The sequence below is a fragment of the Entelurus aequoreus genome, linkage group LG22 (assembly GCF_033978785.1).
Source record: "Entelurus aequoreus isolate RoL-2023_Sb linkage group LG22, RoL_Eaeq_v1.1, whole genome shotgun sequence".
NCBI classification, from domain to species: Eukaryota; Metazoa; Chordata; class Actinopteri; order Syngnathiformes; family Syngnathidae; genus Entelurus; species Entelurus aequoreus.
Window position 1 is genome coordinate 45,140,483 of NC_084752.1, and position 19,874 is coordinate 45,160,356.

A 19,874-nucleotide genomic window follows, 5' to 3' on the forward strand; every position below is an offset into this window, starting at 1 on the left:
GCCATGCAGGCTGATTATTTTTATTTTTTTTGCCATTGCTCGAAAAAAAAAAAAATCTATGTTACAATGAATTATTACTTAAAAAATGCCACTTTAAAATGTTTTATATGGAAAAAATATTGCATGTATTGTGTGGTTGCCATATAAAAACATCAAAGTTTTATTTGACAAAAGAGCATAAAACAAACAAAATAATAGTTCAAACGTAAAATGGACAGATATATCTGAAGTTGATCTCGTAATTTAAGTGTAAAAAAAACCTAATAAAAATGTATCACTTTATGAGTGGGGGACCTTTTGGATCCCAAATATATTTAGTGGGATTTTATTTAACTTTTCTCTGTGATTACTCAAAAATATTAAATAATTCAAATCAATGGTGTCCTGCATTATTGATCTTTTAGGGCTCTAATTACTAAATACTGCATATTTCAGTTTTACTATAAAAAACAAAGTTGTCTTTGACAGAAAAGGCATAAAACCTGTGTTTTTTTTAATTTGATATCAACCTGAAGTTGATATAGAGATATAGTGTAAATAATAATAATAATAATTTGACTTATTTTTAACATTTTAATGACTGAGACCCTTGACTGGTCCCCGGGAGCCCTAAAGGTTAAAAAAAAAAATCTATATATTTTGTTATGGTTTGAAAATGGAAAATATCAAAATGTCCCCCGTATGCTTAAATTTTTCCGTGTGTGGCCCTCAGTGGAAAAAGTTTGGACACCCCTGGCTTATGGGGCAGTTATGATTGTGCCCTATGAATTCTGCCTAGCAACAAATGCTCGAGTCAAAGTGCGAACTAGCTTTAAAAAAATAAGTAATTTTTTTGATTTCTCAGCTTTTAATTATTAAAAAAAAAAAAAATCAACTACCTGTTTTTTCTTATTTTCGTATATCTTATTCTGGAATTCTGATCCGATTACGGAGGTTTTCCCGGAGAAATATAGGATGGAAGGAGATGTCGCCATCTAGTGGCCTGGCATGCAGACTACTGTGGAGGTTTTGCATTTGGAGGTTGCGGGTTAGAGCAGAGATTGAGGGGAAGTCCTCGACAGGAAATGAACACATCCGCCTCTTGCCACACAATCACAACGCTTGCAAAAGTCTAACGTTTATTTTCCCGGGCCCTGAGATGAAAAATACTGAAAAACCTTCAAGATTGAACTTGAATCTTCCCGTAGACCACAATGAAAGTATTTGACAGCAGGAAACCAGAACAAGCCCCAAAAAGAAGGTGACAAAGAACCCGCGAAATGGTTACGGGTCGTTTTTGCTGAGCGAGCACAAATGTGTCCTCACCTGTCCCGGTCCAGGGCCCGGTCAGCAGCCACAGCAGCAGCAGCAGCAGGGACACCGCAGGACTCGGGGTGGGCCCCCGGGGGCCTCTCATGGTAGAAGGCCACGAGGCGGACATGATGCCATGGTGTGTCCACGTCTCTCGCGCCGCGGCCGGTCACAGCACGCCACTTCCTGCCGCTGCTTGACGGGGGGAAAGGGGAGACCGAATGAAGAAGAAGAAGAAGAAGAAGAGACACACCCACTGTGAGTGGCTGTGGTGTGACGCAACACACTTGTCACCACATGTCTGCTGCGTGCACACACACACACACACACATTCCTGCTGCAGGTACGCAAGAGAGAGGGTGGGGGAGGGGGAGGGGAGCAGGTGTGACGCACTCTCTGGATGATTGGCATGTTTGCGTTCACTTCCTGCTTTGTTTGCATGGGAGAAAGAGGCGGGGCTTCAACATTTAGGACAACAGTGTCCAAATCTGGGCAGCACGGTGGAGCAGGGGTTAGTGCATGTGCCTCACAATACGAAGGTCCTGAGTAGTCCTGGGTTCGATGCTGCGCTCGGGATCTTTCTGTGTGGAGTTTGCATGTGACTGCCTGGGTTCTACTCCGGCTTCCTCCCACCTCCAAAGACATGCACCTGGGGTTAGGCCCCTCCCACCTCCAAAGACATGCACCTGGGGTTAGGCCCCTCCCACCTCCAAAGACATGCACCTGGGGTTAGGCCCCTCCCACCTACAAAGACATGCACCTGGGGATAAGTTGATTGGCAACACTAAATGGCACCTAGTGTGTGAATGTTGTCTGTCTGTGTTGGCCCTGTGATGAGGTGGTGACTTGTCCAGGGTGTACCCCGCCTTCCGCCCGAATGCAGCTGAGATAGGCTCCAGCACCCCCCGCGACCCCAAAAGGGACAAGCGGTAGAAAATGGATGGATGGATGGTGTCCAAATCTTCTCCAGCAACAGCTACTTACCCACAAATTTCTGGCTTTTTTATTTTTTATTTTTTATTTTTTTATTGACATCCAGCATCAGACATTCCTATCCATTACATCATATTCACATACATCATATATCTGTTGTCTGCCCTAAATGTCAAAGTATTTTTTGTTTATATCCCAACCATACCACCCCCCAACCCCTCACCCCAAAAAAAGAAAGAAACAGCAGAAAAACAAAGTAGTATTTGCAAATACATCAATTAAATAAAGAAAAAATAAATAATAATAAATTTTTAATAACATTAATAAGAAATAAAATAAAAGAATATATATATATATATATATATATATATATATATATATATATATATATATATATATATATATATATATATATATATATATATATATATATATATATATATATATATATATATACACACACATATAGGGAGTAATCCTTTTTTTATTTTTATTTTTTTAAGCAGTACAATCACTAATTCGAAAAATTAAAGTCAGGCTTATGGGGCGTGACCTAATTGACCAAGTTTTCCCAGTAAGACGTACATTTCTCCAATTTATAATTAATAAAGGCAGTTATCTTCTCCATTTTATATTTTTTTTGTATTTTTAACATATATATTTTTTAATTTTGTGAAAATGTTACACATTTTTTTGTATGTATTTAAATACTGTAAATCGCATTTTATTAACGTCATTATTACTTATTTCATTCCAATACATCAAATACATTGAGGTTTTTTTTGTATTTTTTAAAACTAATTTAAAGGCAATAAATCACTTATGTTCTGTCTTACAATAAATGCATTGTGACTTTTCACACTTTTATCCCCCATTTTTTAAATAGTAACATATTTTGTAAAAAGTCTGAATGTTTTTTTTTTTATGTATCTAAAGACAATAAATAATTTTTTTTGTTAATGTTATTAGTATTTATTTTATAGTCAGTCTCATTACATTAAACACATGTGCTTTATTGCTTTATTTCCCCCCAAATATGAATGGTTTAATTTTGTTTTACAAACTTTGAACACAGCTGGTTTAGGACTTTCGTCTGCTAGGTAGAAATTACAGTGCAGAACAATAAATCCGGGACAAGCGGTAGGAAAATGGATGGATAAATAAATAAATAAATAAATAAATAAATAAATAAATAAATAAATAAAAAACAAAAACATTTAACAGTTTGTTAATTTGATGTATTTGTTATCTTTACTTTATAATGTGGTTGTTAATAATAATATAAATGTACATTGGATAATATAGACGAAATTGTATTTTTTAATTTTATGAGATAAGTTTAAAAAAAACACTTTTATTGCCAATTGTGCCCGTTTACTGTTGCGTTTGTTTTTTTGGATGACCTAAAAATATATTCTGTATGTTAATATATGTATACATTATATTGTGGTTTTTTTTACATTTAAAGTTGACTTTTTACCGGCTTTTTAAGAGTGGGAACATGTTCTTTTGCTGTATTTTGCCCGGAGAAATTGCCAAACGGACAGCTTCCGCCTCCGGTCCATTTCTATGCATATTGTCAACATTGAACAGCATGATTATAGCCGATAAAAAAAAAGGTACGGCAGCATCGCATATAACATTTAATTTGGTCGTTTAAATTAAAAAATAACAATGCACGTAAATAGTTTTATTTTTTTTAATGTTTTATGAGTAGGAACAGTTTATTTTTCTCTATTTTGCCCGGACATAATTCCCGAACGGACAGCTTCCATTTCCGGTCCATGTTGTCAACATCGAAGAAGCACGTGCTACACAGCCCTTAAAATGGTAAAGCTACATCATTAATAATGTCAATAAAATGTACATAATTAACAACACTTTAATATTTCATTGCATTTTCAGCCGAAGAATCGGAAACCAAAAGGCAAACCTGCGGAGAAGGTTGTCCATCCGTACAGCAGGAAAGCTGCTTCCTTGGCCAGCGAGGAAATAAGACTTCAAAAGAAAGAAAGGTGCTTTAAAATCAATATATATTCTTTTTTTGTGCTATTAAACATTGTCAATTATTTTATTTTGTTTCTACAGACAGAAAATTGGCAAAGCGGCGCGTCTGAATAGCATTGGTAAGTTGTTGCGATACATTGTTAATTATTATGCATCATTTAATAGCAATATTACCTTGTTGTTATTAATCATGCATCATTTAATAGCAATATTACGTTGTTGTTATTAATTATGCATCATTTAATAACAATATTACCTTGTTGTTATTAATTATGCATAATTTAATAGCAATATTACCTTGTTGTTATTAATTATGCATCATTTAATACCAACATTACCTTGTTGTTATTAATCATGCATCATTTAATAGCAATATTACCTTGTTGTTATTAATTATGCATTATTTAATAGCAATATTACCTTGTTATTAATTATCCATAATTTAATAGCAATATTACCTTCTTGTTATTAATTATGCATCATTTACTAGCAATATTACCTTGTTGTTATTAATTATGCATCATTTAATACCAACATTACCTTGTTGTTATTAATCATGCATCATTTAATAGCCATATTACCTTGTTGTTATTAATTATGCATCATTTAATAGCCATATTACCGTGTTGTTATTAATTATGCATCATTTAATAGCCATATTACCTTGTTGTAATTAATTATGCATCATTTAATAGCAATATAACCTTGTTGTTATTAATTATGCATCATTTAATAGCAGCATTACCCTGTTGTTATTAATTATGCATCATTTAATAGCAATATTACCTTGTTGTTATTAATTATGCATCATTTAATAGCAGTATTACCTTGTTGTTATTAATTATGCATCATTTACTAGCAATATTACCTTGTTGTTATTAATTATGCATCATTTGATAGCAGTATTATCTTGTTGTTATTAATTATGCATCATTTGATAGCAGTATTACCTTGTTGTTATTAATTATGCATCATTTAATAGCAATATTACCTTGTTGTTATTAATTATGCATCATTTAATAGCAATATTACCTTGTTGTTATTAATTATGCATCATTTAATAGCCATATTACTTTGTTGTAATTAATTATGCATCATTTAATAGCAATATAACCTTGTTGTTATTAATTATGCATCATTTAATAGCAGTATTACCCTGTTGTTATTAATTATGCATCATTTAATAGCAATATTACCTTGTTGTTATTAATTATGCATCATTTAATACCAACATTACCTTGTTGTTATTAATTATGCATCATTTAATAGCCATATTACCTTGTTGTTATTAATTATGAATCATTTAATAGCCATATTACCATGTTGTTATTAATTATGCATCATTTAATAGCAATATTACCTTGTTGTAATTAATTATGCATCATTTAATAGCAATATAACCTTGTTGTTATTAATTATGCATCATTTAATAGCAATATTACCTTGTTGTTATTAATTATGCATCATTTAATAGCAATATTACCTTGTTGTTATTAATTATGCATCATTTAATAGCAATATTACCTTGTTGTTATTAATTATGCATCATTTAATAGCCATATTACCTTGTTGTAATTAATTATGCATAATTTAATAGCAATATTACCTTGTTGTTATTAATTATGCATAATTTAATAGCAATATTACCTTGTTGTTATTAATTATGCATCATTTAATAGCAATATTACCTTATTAATTATGCATAATTTGATAGCAATATTACCTTGTTGTTATTAATTATGCATCATTTAATAGCAATATTACCTTGTTGTTATTAATTATGCATCATTTAATAGCAATATTACCTTGTTGTTATTAATTATGCATAATTTAATAGCAATGTTAACTTGTTGTTATTAATTATGCATCATTTAATAGCAATATTACCTTGTTATTAATTATGCATCATTTGATAACAATATTACCTTGTTGTTATTAATTATGCATCATTTAATAGCAATATAACCTTGTTGTTATTAATTATGCATCATTTAATAGCAATATTACCTTGTTGTTATTAATTATGCATCATTTAATAGCAATATTACCTTGTCAAACATAGGGGAGAAGCTGCTGTGGTTCCAGGGACAACTAGACCCAGAAAAGACGAGGTACACTAAGAAAGATGCCTGTGACATCATTGAAAGGTGAGTAATAATATGTGTGTAATACATAATGTGTGTGTAGGTACCTGAAGAGGTTATGTGTGTATTACATAATGTGTGTGTAGGTACCTGAAGAGGTTTGATTCTGAGCTGGAGCAGATCGAGCTGGTGAACAGCATCAAAGGTCGCCAGGGTCGTCTCCACGCCGCCAGAGAGAGCTTCATCAAGCAGACCACCGAGCGGGAGCGAGCGCAGTACGAGGGCGTGGGATTCGGTCGGTGTCGTAAACCTCCACTATTTATTAACATTGTATGTTGTGTTTAATGTACTTCTCCTCTTCTTCAGAGGTCCCAGACTTCATCAACACAAAACATCTGAAAAGCTTCAGGCCAGTTCAATCATTTATTTCCACTCTTGTCTATCTAGTAGTTGGTCTTGGACACTCTTCATCTGTGTTTATTTCACCAAGTACCGCCTCAGTAAACCCTGTGGCTCTCCAAGTACCACCATCATGACCAACTTTAAAATGCTGTAGCTAGGGGTGTAACGGTACACAAAAATGTTGTTTCGGTACGTACCTCGGTTTAGAGGTCACGGTTCGGTTCATTTTCGGTACAGTAAGAAAACAACAAAATATAAATGTTTTGGTTATTTACCAAATTTGCAAAATCTTCCACCAAAAATATTTTTCTTAGTGTAATATTTGATGTGAAGTAATGGGAACCTTGGATAGGTCAATAATTCATAATATTGATTTTGATTCAATATTATGTTTTGAGCAATGACAGTTTGAAAGAAAAAAAAACAGCTTGGTTTTATTAGTCAACATTGCAACTTTTTCTAAATTACATTTAACCTTTAAGCTTTTTTATGTTTTTGTTTATTTTAGTAGTATTTTTAGAATGTGCCGTGGGCCTTTAAAACATTAGCTGTGGGCCGCAAATGGCCTCCGGGGCACACTTTTGACACCCCTGCTATAGATAATAAAAAATTAAATGTGATAAATCTATGGATAAAAAGCAGAGCCTGGCGACGCATGCGCGTTTATCATAACTCTCTCTCTCTCTCTGTCTCTGCCCCTCCCTCACCAATGCTGCTGTTTGTTTTGTTTTTAACCCCTTCTTAACCCTGAACGTACATTGAAAATACACGCAACCCTAACTCAAAATGCCGGACATTTGAGGCATTTAAGAAACTCCGCCCTGACAGCTCCGCAAAAGAGGACATGTCCGGTGAAAAGAGGACGTATGGTCAGTCTATCCTAGCCCGTTAGCTGCTAGCATGCCGTGTGTTGTGCCTCGGTGTGCATTGTTTACACAACGTGCGTTACGCTACTTAGTATGTCCGTGTGGAAACTCGTTCGGTACACCTCCGAACCGAACCGAAACGGTTCAATACAAATACACGTACCATTACACCCCTATCTGTAGCGTAATAGGCCTAAGTAGTCATTAAAAACAAGATGGAGGGTTTTTTTAAGAAATATTTTTTGATATTTTTGGCCACTGTAACATTACACACATTTTGAACAGTAACACAGTCTTTTAATATATAATTAAGTTATTCTTTAGCGTGCCACAGTTTGAAAGTCACTGCTTTAAACGATTAAAGCTGCCACAAATAAATGAAGGACAAATTCATTCATCAACATTTAGCTTTTTATAGAGTGACAGACAGTCGTTAAGTGATGAATTGATAGTTGATATTATTGTTGACCAATTGGTCATCATCATTCACTATTCAATATAAAACAGAACAAAAAATCTTGTTAGCTATTTTTTAATCTTTGTTTACAGACCCAAAGCGAAAAAACAAAACAGATAAGGAATCTTTTTTTTGTCCAATTTTCAATTTGTGCACAATTGAATTTTTTCTTTTATTTAATCATTTATAATTTGCCATGAACATTTTTACGTAAGTCACTTGTTCTCAAATAGTGAGGTGATTCTTTATCAAATGTAAAAAAAAAAACATTTTTTAAAATTACAAATGTATTTCCGTGCCGCAAAAAATAAGAATTGTCAATTGATTTTCTTCCGTGCAGCCCGAGTTCACATGAATTTATTTAATTACATAGAAATTAGCCTTGAGGAAAACATTTAAAGTCAACACGAGGCAAGTCAGAGGATATTTTTTTTAATGCATTATATAGTTTTACATTTTCTGCCATTTGAATTGTGAACAGTTTTCCTAATGAGCCTCAAGGGGGCGCCACAGTTTCCTAACAGTCTTCTTTTATGCAGGGAATGGACGGGAGACTTGAAGAAACTTCCAAATATTAAACTGAGGAAGGTTTCAAACCAAGGCTTGGAAGTGACGGACCAAGGAGAGAAGAACGACGCAGCTGAAGAAGAAGAAGAAGAAGAAGAAATCAAAAAAGAGGAAGAAGAGTCAGATGAGGAGCGGCCAGATGAAAACGAAAACATGTCTTCTTGACTCCAGGTTTGGAGACGTCTTCTTAGTCAATAGAACATTTGGAGTGGTGCGATATATATTTAACCAGCAGATGGCGCCAGATCTACAACAATCACTTAAAAGCAGGTAGACAAGCTTTCACTTTCACTCTTTATTCCTCAAACAAACAAGAGTCTGTAACCTCAATATTGCATTAATATTCTTCATCCAGTCAAAGATAGGAAAAAGTCATTTTCTGGTAGAAAAGTGCTAAAAGGAGGTTTGAAAGACTCATTGTCAGCCGAGCACCTTTTTAAGTCAAAGATTGTATTTATTAACCTTAGAATCATGATTTCACACGCTGCGTTGTAGATTGTCCAAAAAGAAGGGAAGATTGCCAGAAAATAAACATTTCATTTTTTTTGTTTTCAAGGCCAACTTTTGTATTCCCTAATATCGCGGCGAGTGGGGTTTGTCACTCAGCCGCAGAGAGTACCAGGCGTCATTTAACCCAGGGGTTTCACTGAAGGACGCACACTGAAAAAATGAAAGCGAGCGAGGGCCATTTAGAATCTTTACTTCTTCAAAACCAATACATTATATTAGAGATGTCAGATAATGGCTTTTTTAGCCGATATCCAATATTGTCCAACTCTTAATTACCGATTCCGATATCAACCGATATATACAGTGGTGGAATGAACACATTATTATGCCTCATTTTGTTGTGATGCCCCGCTGGATGCATTAAACAATGTAACAAGGTTTTCCAAAATAAATACATTCAAGTTATGGAAATAAATGCCAACATGGCACTGCCATATTTATTATTGAAGTCACAAAGTGCATTATTTTTTTTAACATGCCTCAAAACAGCAGCTTGGAATTTGGGACATGCTCTCCCTGAGAGAGCATGAGGAGGTTGAGGTCGGGGGGTGTATATTGTAGCGTCCCGGAAGAGTTAGTGCTGCAAGGGGTTCTGGGTATTTGTGCTGTTGTGTTTATGTTGTGTTACGGTGCGGATGTTCTCCCGAAATGTGTTTGTCATTCTTGTTTGGTGTGAGTTCACAGTATGGCGCATATTTGTAACAGTGTTAAAGGCCTACTGAAAGCCACTACTAGCGACCACGCAGTCTGATAGTTTATATATCAATGATGACATCTTAACATTGCAACACATGCCAATACGGCCGGGTTAACTTATAAAGTGACATTTAAAATTTCCCGGGAAATATCTGGCTGAAACGTCGCGGTATGATGACGTATGCGCGTGACGTAGTCAGTTTAACGGAAGTTTTGGTACCCCGTAGAATCCTATACAAAAAGCTCTGTTTTCATTTCATAATTCCACAGTATTCTGGACATCTTTTGCAATTTGTTTAATGAACAATGAAGGCTGCAAAGAAGACAGTTGTAGGTGGGATCGGTGTATTAGCAGCGGACTACAGCAACACAACCAGGAGGACTTTGTTGGAGAGCAGACGCGCTAGCCGGCGACCTCACCTTGACTTCCTACGTCTCCGGGCCGCCAAACGCATCGGGTGAAGTCCTTCGTCCTTCCGCCGATCGCTGGAACGCAGGTGAGCACGGGTGTTGATGAGCAGATGAGGGCTGGCTGGCGTAGGTGGAGAGCTAATGTTTTTAGCATAGCTCTGTGCGGTCCGGTTGCTAAGTTAGCTTCAATGGGGTCGTTAGCACAGCATTGTTAACCTTCGCCAGCCTGGAAAGCATTAACCGTGTATTTACATGTCCACGGTTTAATAGTATTGTTGATTTTCTATCTATCCTTCCAGTCAGGGGTTTATTTTGTTTGTTTCTATATGCAGTTAAAGCACGATGCTATCACGTTAGCTCGTAGCTAAAGCGTTTCGCCGATGTATTGTCGTGGAGATAAAAGGCACTGAATGTCCATTTCGCGTTCTCGACTCTCATTTTCAAGAGGATATAGTATCCCAGGTGGTTTAAAATACAAATCCGTGATCCACAATAGAAAAAGGAGAGAGTGTGGAATCCAATGAGTCAGCTTGTACCTAAGTTACGGTCAGAGCGAAAAAAAATATGTATTTCACTGCATTCTAGTCCGTCACTCTAACGTTCCTCGTCCACAAATCTTTCATCCTCGCTCAAATTAATGGGGTAATGGTCCGAATCGCTCTAGCTGCGTTGAAAACAATAGGAAAATATGAGGGAGTGAACAACTGACAACGTCACGCTACTTCCGGTAGGGGCAAGTTTTTTTTTTATCAGAGACCAAAAGTTGCGAACTTTATCGACGTTGTTCTATACTAAATTCTTTCAGCAAAAATATGGCAATATCGCAAAATGATCAAGTATGACACATAGAATGGATCTGCTATTCCCGTTTAAATAAAAAAAAATCATTTCAGTAGGCCTTTAAAGTTGTTTATACGGTCACCCTCAGTGTGACCTGTATGGCTGTTGACCAAGTATGCCTTGCATTCACTTGTGTGTGTGAAAAGCCGTAGATATATTATGTGATTGGGCCGCCACGCAAAGGCAGTGCCTTTAAGGCACGCCCTCAATATTGTTGTCTGGGTGGAAATCGGGAGAAGTTCGGGGAGAATGGTTGCCCCGGGAGATTTTCTCCCTGGAACATCGGGAGGGTTGGCAAGTATGACTGGGAGACGCAACTGCTCTGTACTTCTCCCTACGGCCGTGTACCACTCCGTACAGCGGCGTTTTAAAAAGTCATGAATTGTACTTTTTGGAACCGATACCGATCATTTCCGATATTACATTTTAAAGCATTTATCGGCCGATATTATCGGACATCTCTACATGATATATTTTTTACCCCCAAAGGGGTTTCAGTCATTCAAGTGTTGAAAATAAGATTCTTTTTTTTTTTTTTAACTTTCTACGCCTAAATATTTATATGTCAACTTCAGATCTATTAATTGACATCAAGTTACATTTGTGTTGTGCTTTATGCCCTCTTTATTTATTATCAAAAACACAAAATGTGTGATATTTTCCCCCCCAAAAAGTGGAATATTTGATGTTAAGTAATTGGAGCCTTAAATAGGGAAGTATTTCATAACGTCGATTTTGGTTTATAATTATTTTTGAGCAATGACCGTTTGAAAAAAAAAATCAGACAAAAAGTCTCTGGGATCCCTAAAAGTGTTAAAAATAAGTCATATATCAATATTTATTATTTTTACTTTCAACTCTTCAACTAGCTCAACTTCAGATCTATCTGTGGATTGTAAGTTTTTATTAAGTTTTGAGCAATGACAGTTTTAAAGTAAAAAACTGGCAGCTTTGTGTTATCAGTGTCAATATTGTCAACACTTTCTTGTTACCTTACACCAGTTTTCTCTTTTGTTCCACTCTTTAATGGGTTGTTTTTTGTCATATTTTTAAAAATATAATATAAAAAATGAGCTGCGGACCACAAATAGTCCCCTGATTTAATCAATTTGATCATATATATTTATGTAGTAAATATAATCCAAATAATAATGTGTTACATTGAATATAATATTTTTCTGCTATATTTGATCACTCACTGAACTCTTCATAGACGCCACAGTAAACTTCAGCTTTACAGATGCCATATGTGCTGTGTAAATACACCTGCTGATTAAAGGGCAACTGCACTTTTTATGGAATTCAGCCTATCGTTCACAATCCCAATGTAAGACAAAAACATGTTTTTCTTTCTTTTATATACATTCTAATTCATAAAATACGGCAAGTAGGAGGTGGCTAACATGGGAGTACACCACTGCGCCCATAAAGCCCTCTACAAAAACACCCAGCAGTACTGCATGTCAGGACCTGAATACTCACCAAGTATCTGTGATATCGTTATTGTGGAGCGATAAACCTGAGGAACTACTTTTAGTGGCGCCGTGGTCACAGAGAGCTAACTAGCTTATGCTGCTGTATTGACATATTGCTGCTGCTGCTGCTGCATGGCCTCTGAGCTGGTGAAAGTTAATTCTAGATTATAAATCATGCCTCTCACCAGGATAGTAGAAGGTTGTGGACATAAACCGAGAAGTTGGTCAACTTAGACCTGGACGTGGCGTGAGAGACACAAAAAGACGCTTGTTTTCGCCCATCTTTTTAAAATTATGAGCATTTTGATGAATTCTTCATGTAAACGGGAAGATATAAACATCCCATCAGTTAGCGTCCCAGTGAGAGCAGACACTATACAGTAAGTGATTGTTTTATAATGTTGGTAGTTTGTATTTCTTATTTAGCACTTAGCAACACTGCTACATATTGCTTAGTGTTTCACTAAAACTGGATCTGTTTAGCACTCTGCTTCGAAAACTTGTTGCTCATCCTCCTTATATTCAGGCTCAAAAATCTAAGGTTATGGATCATCATTTGTCCCAAAGTAGTCTTTGTTGTCTCTCATGAAGTCTGCCATGAGTAGTAGTGGTGTTGTTGACGGAATAGAGAACGTTATGATGCTTAAAATGAGCAATATATATATATATATAAATATATATGTATATATATATTACATGTAAATATGAATGTGCCCGTTACTACATTATATTTATACTGTGTATATAAAACCTTAATGGAAGTTTTTAGAGCGCTTTATAGGTGGAATAGAGTGATTCCCTTTAGCTTCATTGTTAGCTGACTTTTGCTAGCCTTTATTTATGAGTTTCAATAAAACTGGATCTGTTTAGCACTCCGCTTCGAAAACTTGTTGCTCATCCTCCTTATATTCAGGCTCAAAAATCTAAGGTTATGGATCATCATTTGTCCCAAAGTAGTCTTTGTTGTCTCTCATGAAGTCTGCCATGAGTAGTAGTGGTGTTGTTGTTGACGGAATAGAGAACGTTATGATGCTTAAAATGAGCAATATATATATATATATATAAATATATATGTATATATATTACATGTAAATATGAATGTGCCCGTTACTACATTATATTTATACTGTGTATATAAAACCTTAATGGAAGTTTTTAGAGCACTTTATAGGTGGAATAGAGTGATTCCCTTTAGCTTCATTGTTAGCTGACTTTTGCTAGCCTTTATTTATGAGTTTCAATAAAACTGGATCTGTTTAGCACTCCGCTTCGAAAACTTGTTGCTCATCCTCCTTATATTCAGGCTCAAAAATCTAAGGTTATGGATCATCATTTGTCCCAAAGTAGTCTTTGTTGTCTCTTATGAAGTCTGCCATGAGTAGTAGTGGTGTTGTTGTTGACGGAATAGCGAACGTTATGATGCTTAAAATGAGCAAAATATATATATATATAAATATATATGTATATATATTACATGTAAATATGAATGTGCCCGTTACTACATTACATTTATACTGTGTATATAAAACCTTAATGGAAGTTTTTAGAGCGCTTTATAGGTGGAATAGAGTGATTCCCTTTAGCTTCATTGTTAGCTGACTTTTGCTAGCCTTTATTTATGAGTTTCAATAAAACTGGATCTGTTTAGCACTCTGCTTCGAAAACTTGTTGCTCATCCTCCTTATATTCAGGCTCAAAAATCTAAGGTTATGGATCATCATTTGTCCCAAAGTAGTCTTTGTTGTCTCTCATGAAGTGTGCCATGAGTAGTAGTGGTGGTGTTGTTGACGGAATAGAGAACGTTATGATGCTTAAAATGAGCAAAATATATATATATATAAATATATATGTATATATATTACATGTAAATATGAATGTGCCCGTTACTACATTATATTTATACTGTGTATATAAAACCTTAATGGAAGTTTTTAGAGCGCTTTATAGGTGGAATAGAGTGATACCCTTTAGCTTCATTGTTAGCTGACTTTTGCTAGCCTTTATTTATGAGTTTCAATAAAACTGGATCTGTTTAGCACTCTGCTTCGAAAACTTGTTGCTCATCCTCCTTATATTCAGGCTCAAAAATCTAAGGTTATGGATCATCATTTGTCCCAAAGTAGTCTTTGTTGTCTCTCATGAAGTCTGCCATGAGTAGTAGTGGTGTTGTTGTTGACGGAATAGCGAACGTTATGATGCTTAAAATGAGCAAAATATATATATATGTGTATATATTACATGTAAATATGAATGTGCCCGTTACTACATTATATTTATACTGTGTATATAAAACCTTAATGGAAGTTTTTAGAGCGCTTTATAGGTGGAATAGAGTGATTCCCTTTAGCTTCATTGTTAGCTGACTTTTGCTAGCCTTTATTTATGAGTTAGAATGCATAAAAGAAGAATAACATATGTTCTTGTCTTACATAAGGATCGTAAATGACAGACACAATTATATAAAAGAAAAGGTAATTTCCCCTTTTAATTGGGGAACTGATAATATAAAAATACTCTGCGACAATCGCTCTCAACACAACAGGGCTCTGACACTTCGTCAGATGCCAGAAAATGTGTGCCAGTCCCGTTTTGAAAGAAACCTAAAAAGCCAGGCGCTTTGAAAAGTACAAAGAAAGAGTAAAAGCGTCAAAAAGCAGGACAAAAATGGTCCTCGCAAGCCTTTTTTGGGGGTCCTCGGCCTCCAGGGGTCCTCGGCCTCCATGGCACCAGGAGCCAATCGGTCCTGCCGGCCTGGAGAGAGACAAACACTTGGATGCAGGTCCAGCCTCGTTTGGTCACACGGGGTTCTGCCTGGGTGCCACCGTGCCCTCCAGGGAGGCGTCTGAGTCCAGGTGGGTCCCCGGCGCCGCGGGCACCTCCGCCGTCTCGCGCCTGCCGTTGGCGGAGCGGGGGCCGGTGGGCGGGCGGCGGTGCGTGTTCTTGTCGGGGCAGTTCTGCACGGTGATGATGCGGTTGAAGGCCTTGAGGCGGCGCCACAGCTGCAGGTAGACCTTGCACTGGATGTACATGAAGATCAGGCCCCCCGTGAAGCCGATGGCCACCACGATCAGTTTGGTCCAGAAGGGCCACTCCAGCACGCCTGGAAGACATGCACCATCTTTAATGAGCCTGCAGGGGGCGCCCTGGGTGGTGCAAAGCTGTGCTTACCCTCTGGAGTATAGTACTTCAGGAGAGAAACCCTCCATAACTCCTCTGCAAGCAACAGTGTTAATTTCTCTTGATGGATTTGTACCTTCTATCAATACTTTGATGGATGTACAGTGGAGCCTCCATTTACATACTGATTTATTATTTGCTTCTTCAACATGTTCTAAAATATTGTCTAGAGAAGCAGACTTCCTCTTAAGAAACATGCATCATTTCTTCTTGCCCTGACAAAAGTCCTTATTTTAGTCAAAAATGCACACTTTGAAGACACTATTGTACATATATGTATATACAATGTTTGTATATAATGTATTTATATATGTATATATAATGTATATGTACATATACATTATATATGTATATATAATTTTTATATGTGATTATTATATATTTCTATATGTGTATATTATGTGTATTACATATTGTATATACATATTATGTATTGTATATGTATATATTATATATGTATATATATTTGTATATGTGTATATATATATTTTATATATGTATATATATTTTATATGTATAATATATATTTTATATATTATATCTTTGTATATATATATTTATTATATATTTTTGTATATAGCGCTTTACATAGTGAAACCCAATATCTAAGTTACATTTAAACCAGTATGGGTGGCACTGGCAGCAGGTGGGTAAAGTGTCTTGCCCAAGGACACAACGGCAGTGACTAGGATGGTGGAAGCGGGAATCGAACCTGGAACCCTCAAGTTGCTGGCACGGCCACTCCACCAACCTGAGCTATACCGCCCGATTATATATTTTATATGTATAATCCCCGCCTTCCGCCCGAATGCAGCTGAGATAGGCTCCAGCACCCCCCGCGACCCCGAAAGGGACAAGCGGTAGAAAATGGATGGATGGAATATATATGTATGTAATATTTATACGTTTGTGTGTGCATATATTATATATTTGTATGGATGTGTGTGTGTGTATATTTATATATACTCACTAGGGCTGCAAGTAACGATTAATTTGATAATCGATTAATCTGTCGATTATTACTTCGATTAATAATCGGATAAAAGAGACAAACTACATTTCTATCCTATCCAGTATTTTATTGAAAAAAACCAGCATACTGGCACCATACTTATTTTGATTATTGTTTCTCAGCTGTTTGTACATGTTGCAGTTTATAAATAAAGGTTTATTTACCGGTAAAAAAAATAATATATATATATATATTTTTTTTTTTAAAAGCCTCTGCTCATGCGCATAGCATAGATCCAACGAATCGATGACTAAATTAATCGGCAACTATTTTTATAATCGATATAATCGATTAGTTGTTGCAGCCCTAATACTCACACAAGAGTCTCATTGGTGCTCTCCAAAACGTTAACAACCATGTTGCATACAATAAAGAACAAAAGAATCCTTCAAACCTTATGTCTGCGAATATTTGTGGCATTTTTGAACACTCTGGGATCACCTAACTAACAAACCAGCAGTGAGAGGTGATCCTTCATTGGCTTTTGTCTAGGGATGTCCGATATTATCGGCCGATAAATGCGTTAAAATGTAATATCGGAAATTATCGGTATCGGTTTTTTTATTATCTTTATCGGGTTTTTTTTGTGTTTTTTTTTATTAAATCAACATAAAAAACACAAGATACACTTACAATTAGTGCACCAACCCAAAAAACCTCCCTCCCCCCATTTCTTTCTGTTATCAATATTCTGGTTCCTACATTATATATCAATATATATCAATACAGTCTGCAAGGGATACAGTCCGTAAGCACACATGATTGTGCGTGCTGCTGCTCCACTAATAGTACTAACCTTTAACACTTCATTTTACTCATTTTCATTAATTACTAGTTTTTATGTAACTGTTTTTATATTGTTTTACTTTCTTTTTTATTCAAGCAAATGTTTTTAATTTAGTTATTTTATTTTTATTTTTTTTAAAGTACCTTATCTTCACCATACATGGTTGTCCAAATTAGGCATAATAATGTGTTAATTCCACGACTGTATATATCGGTATCGGTTGATATCGGTATCGGTAATTAAAGAGTTGGACAATATCGGAATATCGGATATCGGCAAAAAGCCATTATCGGACATCCCTACTTTTGTCCCTTTACCGCTTTTTCCTTTTCTGTAACAAAGGTCCGCTCTGGAATGGTTATACAAAAAAGTCCGGTCTCATCACGATTAAAGACTTCGGTACAAATCTCTCTTCGCCGATAAAAATCCTCGAAGTGAAAATGCCCCAAGCCGGAGGCTGTAGAGCTAAAACGCTCGCTCAAAGTGGTTGCCTAGCAACCCGAAGCAATCCAGCAAGACCGTGAGAGTTTGGACACATTTAAAGTGTTTCTGATCACACAAAGTCATTCTAAGACAGACTGACTCAGCTCAGAGTACCACAATTGAGGAAATAAACAAGTTAGAAGTTGAAACTAACAAAGCCAACGGCAAATCAGCAAATAGTCATTTTTAAGTCCACATCAAATCCCTCCTCCTCTCCAGGCTGGTTTGTTGGCTTTTTTTGTTTTTAACTCCTATTGAGTAACAAAACAGACAAAACTTGGTGAATGGCAAGAAAAGAAACAGACACAGAAGACCAGGGGCCGTACTTATAAAGATTCTTAGAGTGCCATTTTACACTTAAGTCCTGAGAATTTGCGAAATTTAGTCCTACTCTCAAACTTAAGAATAAAAGCTTTTTATCAACGTTCTTAAGTCTAAGAATCACTCCTACTCTCCACGATATTTAAGAGACCTTCAGAGGTGTCCTAAGTGGTTAGGAGTTGCCAGCAGGGGATGGCACTGAGGCGAGAGAGACGTGCGCGAACGTTCAGGGAACGGAACATTGTTTTGTTTTTTTTTGATGACGAGCAGCTGATCAAACGGTATCGTTTAGACAGAGCGGATATTATTTTTGTCACAGATTTAATACTTTTCGATTCCTTGTTGATTTCTGCATGTGTCTGCAGTGGGCTAGTATATATAGAGCCACCCACACCAGTTTCAAATTAGTTGCCTAATTAATGAATTGGAAAGAAAATGTTATGACAGTAGCGTATGTGTGTGGCCGTGAGGTGAGTGACGTCAGTGAGTGTGTGGGCGAGAGAAGAGAGGGAGCGGTAGCGTGAGTGCCGGCGGGGACTAGTTTGTTTTGTATTATTTTGTAGTTTATTGTCAAAATATACACTCCCATTGTCCACTTAAATATTTCCAAGATATTTCTTTATTCTTAGACAACGGATTCCCTTCCGTGATTGGTCATTTCTATGGACACAGAAATGACGTCACCTAAAATTGCGTTTACGGCACATAGTAATGTCGTAATTCAGCTCTGAGTGTGACACTTAAGATTCAGTCCTACACTTCGCTGAAAGTGTGAGTAAGACGCTTGATAACTAACTTTTAAGTGCAGCTTTCAGCGAAGAATTTATTTACTCTTAAGTCAACTCTTAGCCGACTTCTTAGGAGTAATTCTAAGAATAATTCTAATAATACAAAACAAACTAGTCCCCGCCGGCACTCACGCTACCGCTCCCTCTCTTCTCTCGCCCACACACTCACTGACGTCACTCACCTCACGGCCACACACATACGCTACTGTCATAACATTTTCTTTCCAATTCATTAATTAGGCAACTAATTTGAAACTGGTGTGGGTGGCTCTATATATACTAGCCCACTGCAGACACATGCAGAAATCAACAAGGAATCGAAAAGTATTAAATCTGTGACAAAAATAATATCCGCTCTGTCTAAACGATACCGTTTGATCAGCTGCTCGTCATCAAAAAAAAAAACAACATTGTTCCGTTCCCTGAACGTTCGCGCACGTCTCTCTCGCCTCAGTGCCATCCCCTGCTGGCAACTCCTAACCACCTAAGACACCTCTGAAGGTCTCTTAAATATCGTGGAGAGTAGGAGTGATTCTTAGACTTAAGAACGTTGATAAAAAGCTTTTATTCTTAAGTTTGAGAGTAGGACTACATTTCGCAAATTCCCAGGACTTAAGTGTAAAATGGCACTCTAAGAAGCTTGATAAGTACGGCCCCTGAAGAGCAATGGACTGCATAAACAGGATGTGATGTAGGCGGTCTGCCTCTTCAAAATTTGACTCCATCTAAAAGTTTGCAAACAGAGGGCATGTAAATCGAGGTTCCACG

General features: G+C 36.4%; 3 protein-coding genes across 4 annotated transcripts in view; 1 reads left to right on the plus strand and 2 right to left on the minus strand.

The window, feature by feature from the left end:
* Positions 1–1,652, minus strand: part of LOC133639514 (uncharacterized) — a 29,004-nt gene extending 27,352 nt beyond the window's left edge. The window contains exon 1 of the mRNA XM_062032867.1: positions 1,306–1,652. Within this exon, the coding sequence (XP_061888851.1) occupies positions 1,306–1,420 (115 nt within the window). The 5' untranslated portion in view covers positions 1,421–1,652. The remainder of the gene's footprint in view (positions 1–1,305) is intronic.
* A 2,246-nt stretch (positions 1,653–3,898) lies between these two features.
* On the plus strand, positions 3,899–9,156 carry LOC133639825 (translation machinery-associated protein 16-like). Its single transcript, XM_062033461.1, has 7 exons — positions 3,899–4,053; positions 4,129–4,238; positions 4,312–4,349; positions 6,293–6,377; positions 6,461–6,609; positions 6,681–6,723; positions 8,579–9,156. Exons 1-7 carry the CDS (start codon positions 4,051–4,053, stop codon positions 8,769–8,771), a joined length of 621 nt encoding a protein of 206 aa, XP_061889445.1. The 5' UTR covers positions 3,899–4,050; the 3' UTR covers positions 8,772–9,156.
* Positions 9,157–13,962: 4,806 nt separating this feature from the next.
* LOC133639824 (E3 ubiquitin-protein ligase MARCHF4-like) overlaps positions 13,963–19,874 on the minus strand; it is a 37,053-nt gene continuing 31,141 nt past the window's right edge. Inside the window, exons 7-8 of one of the 2 annotated variants that reach the window (XM_062033459.1) lie at positions 15,707–15,751; positions 13,963–15,638 (exon numbers count right to left, since the gene is read on the minus strand). In XM_062033459.1, coding sequence (XP_061889443.1) covers positions 15,334–15,638; positions 15,707–15,751 — 350 coding nt within the window. In that variant the 3' untranslated portion in view covers positions 13,963–15,333. The remainder of the gene's footprint in view (positions 15,639–15,706; positions 15,752–19,874) is intronic. The other variant, XM_062033460.1, reaches the window with a different exon arrangement.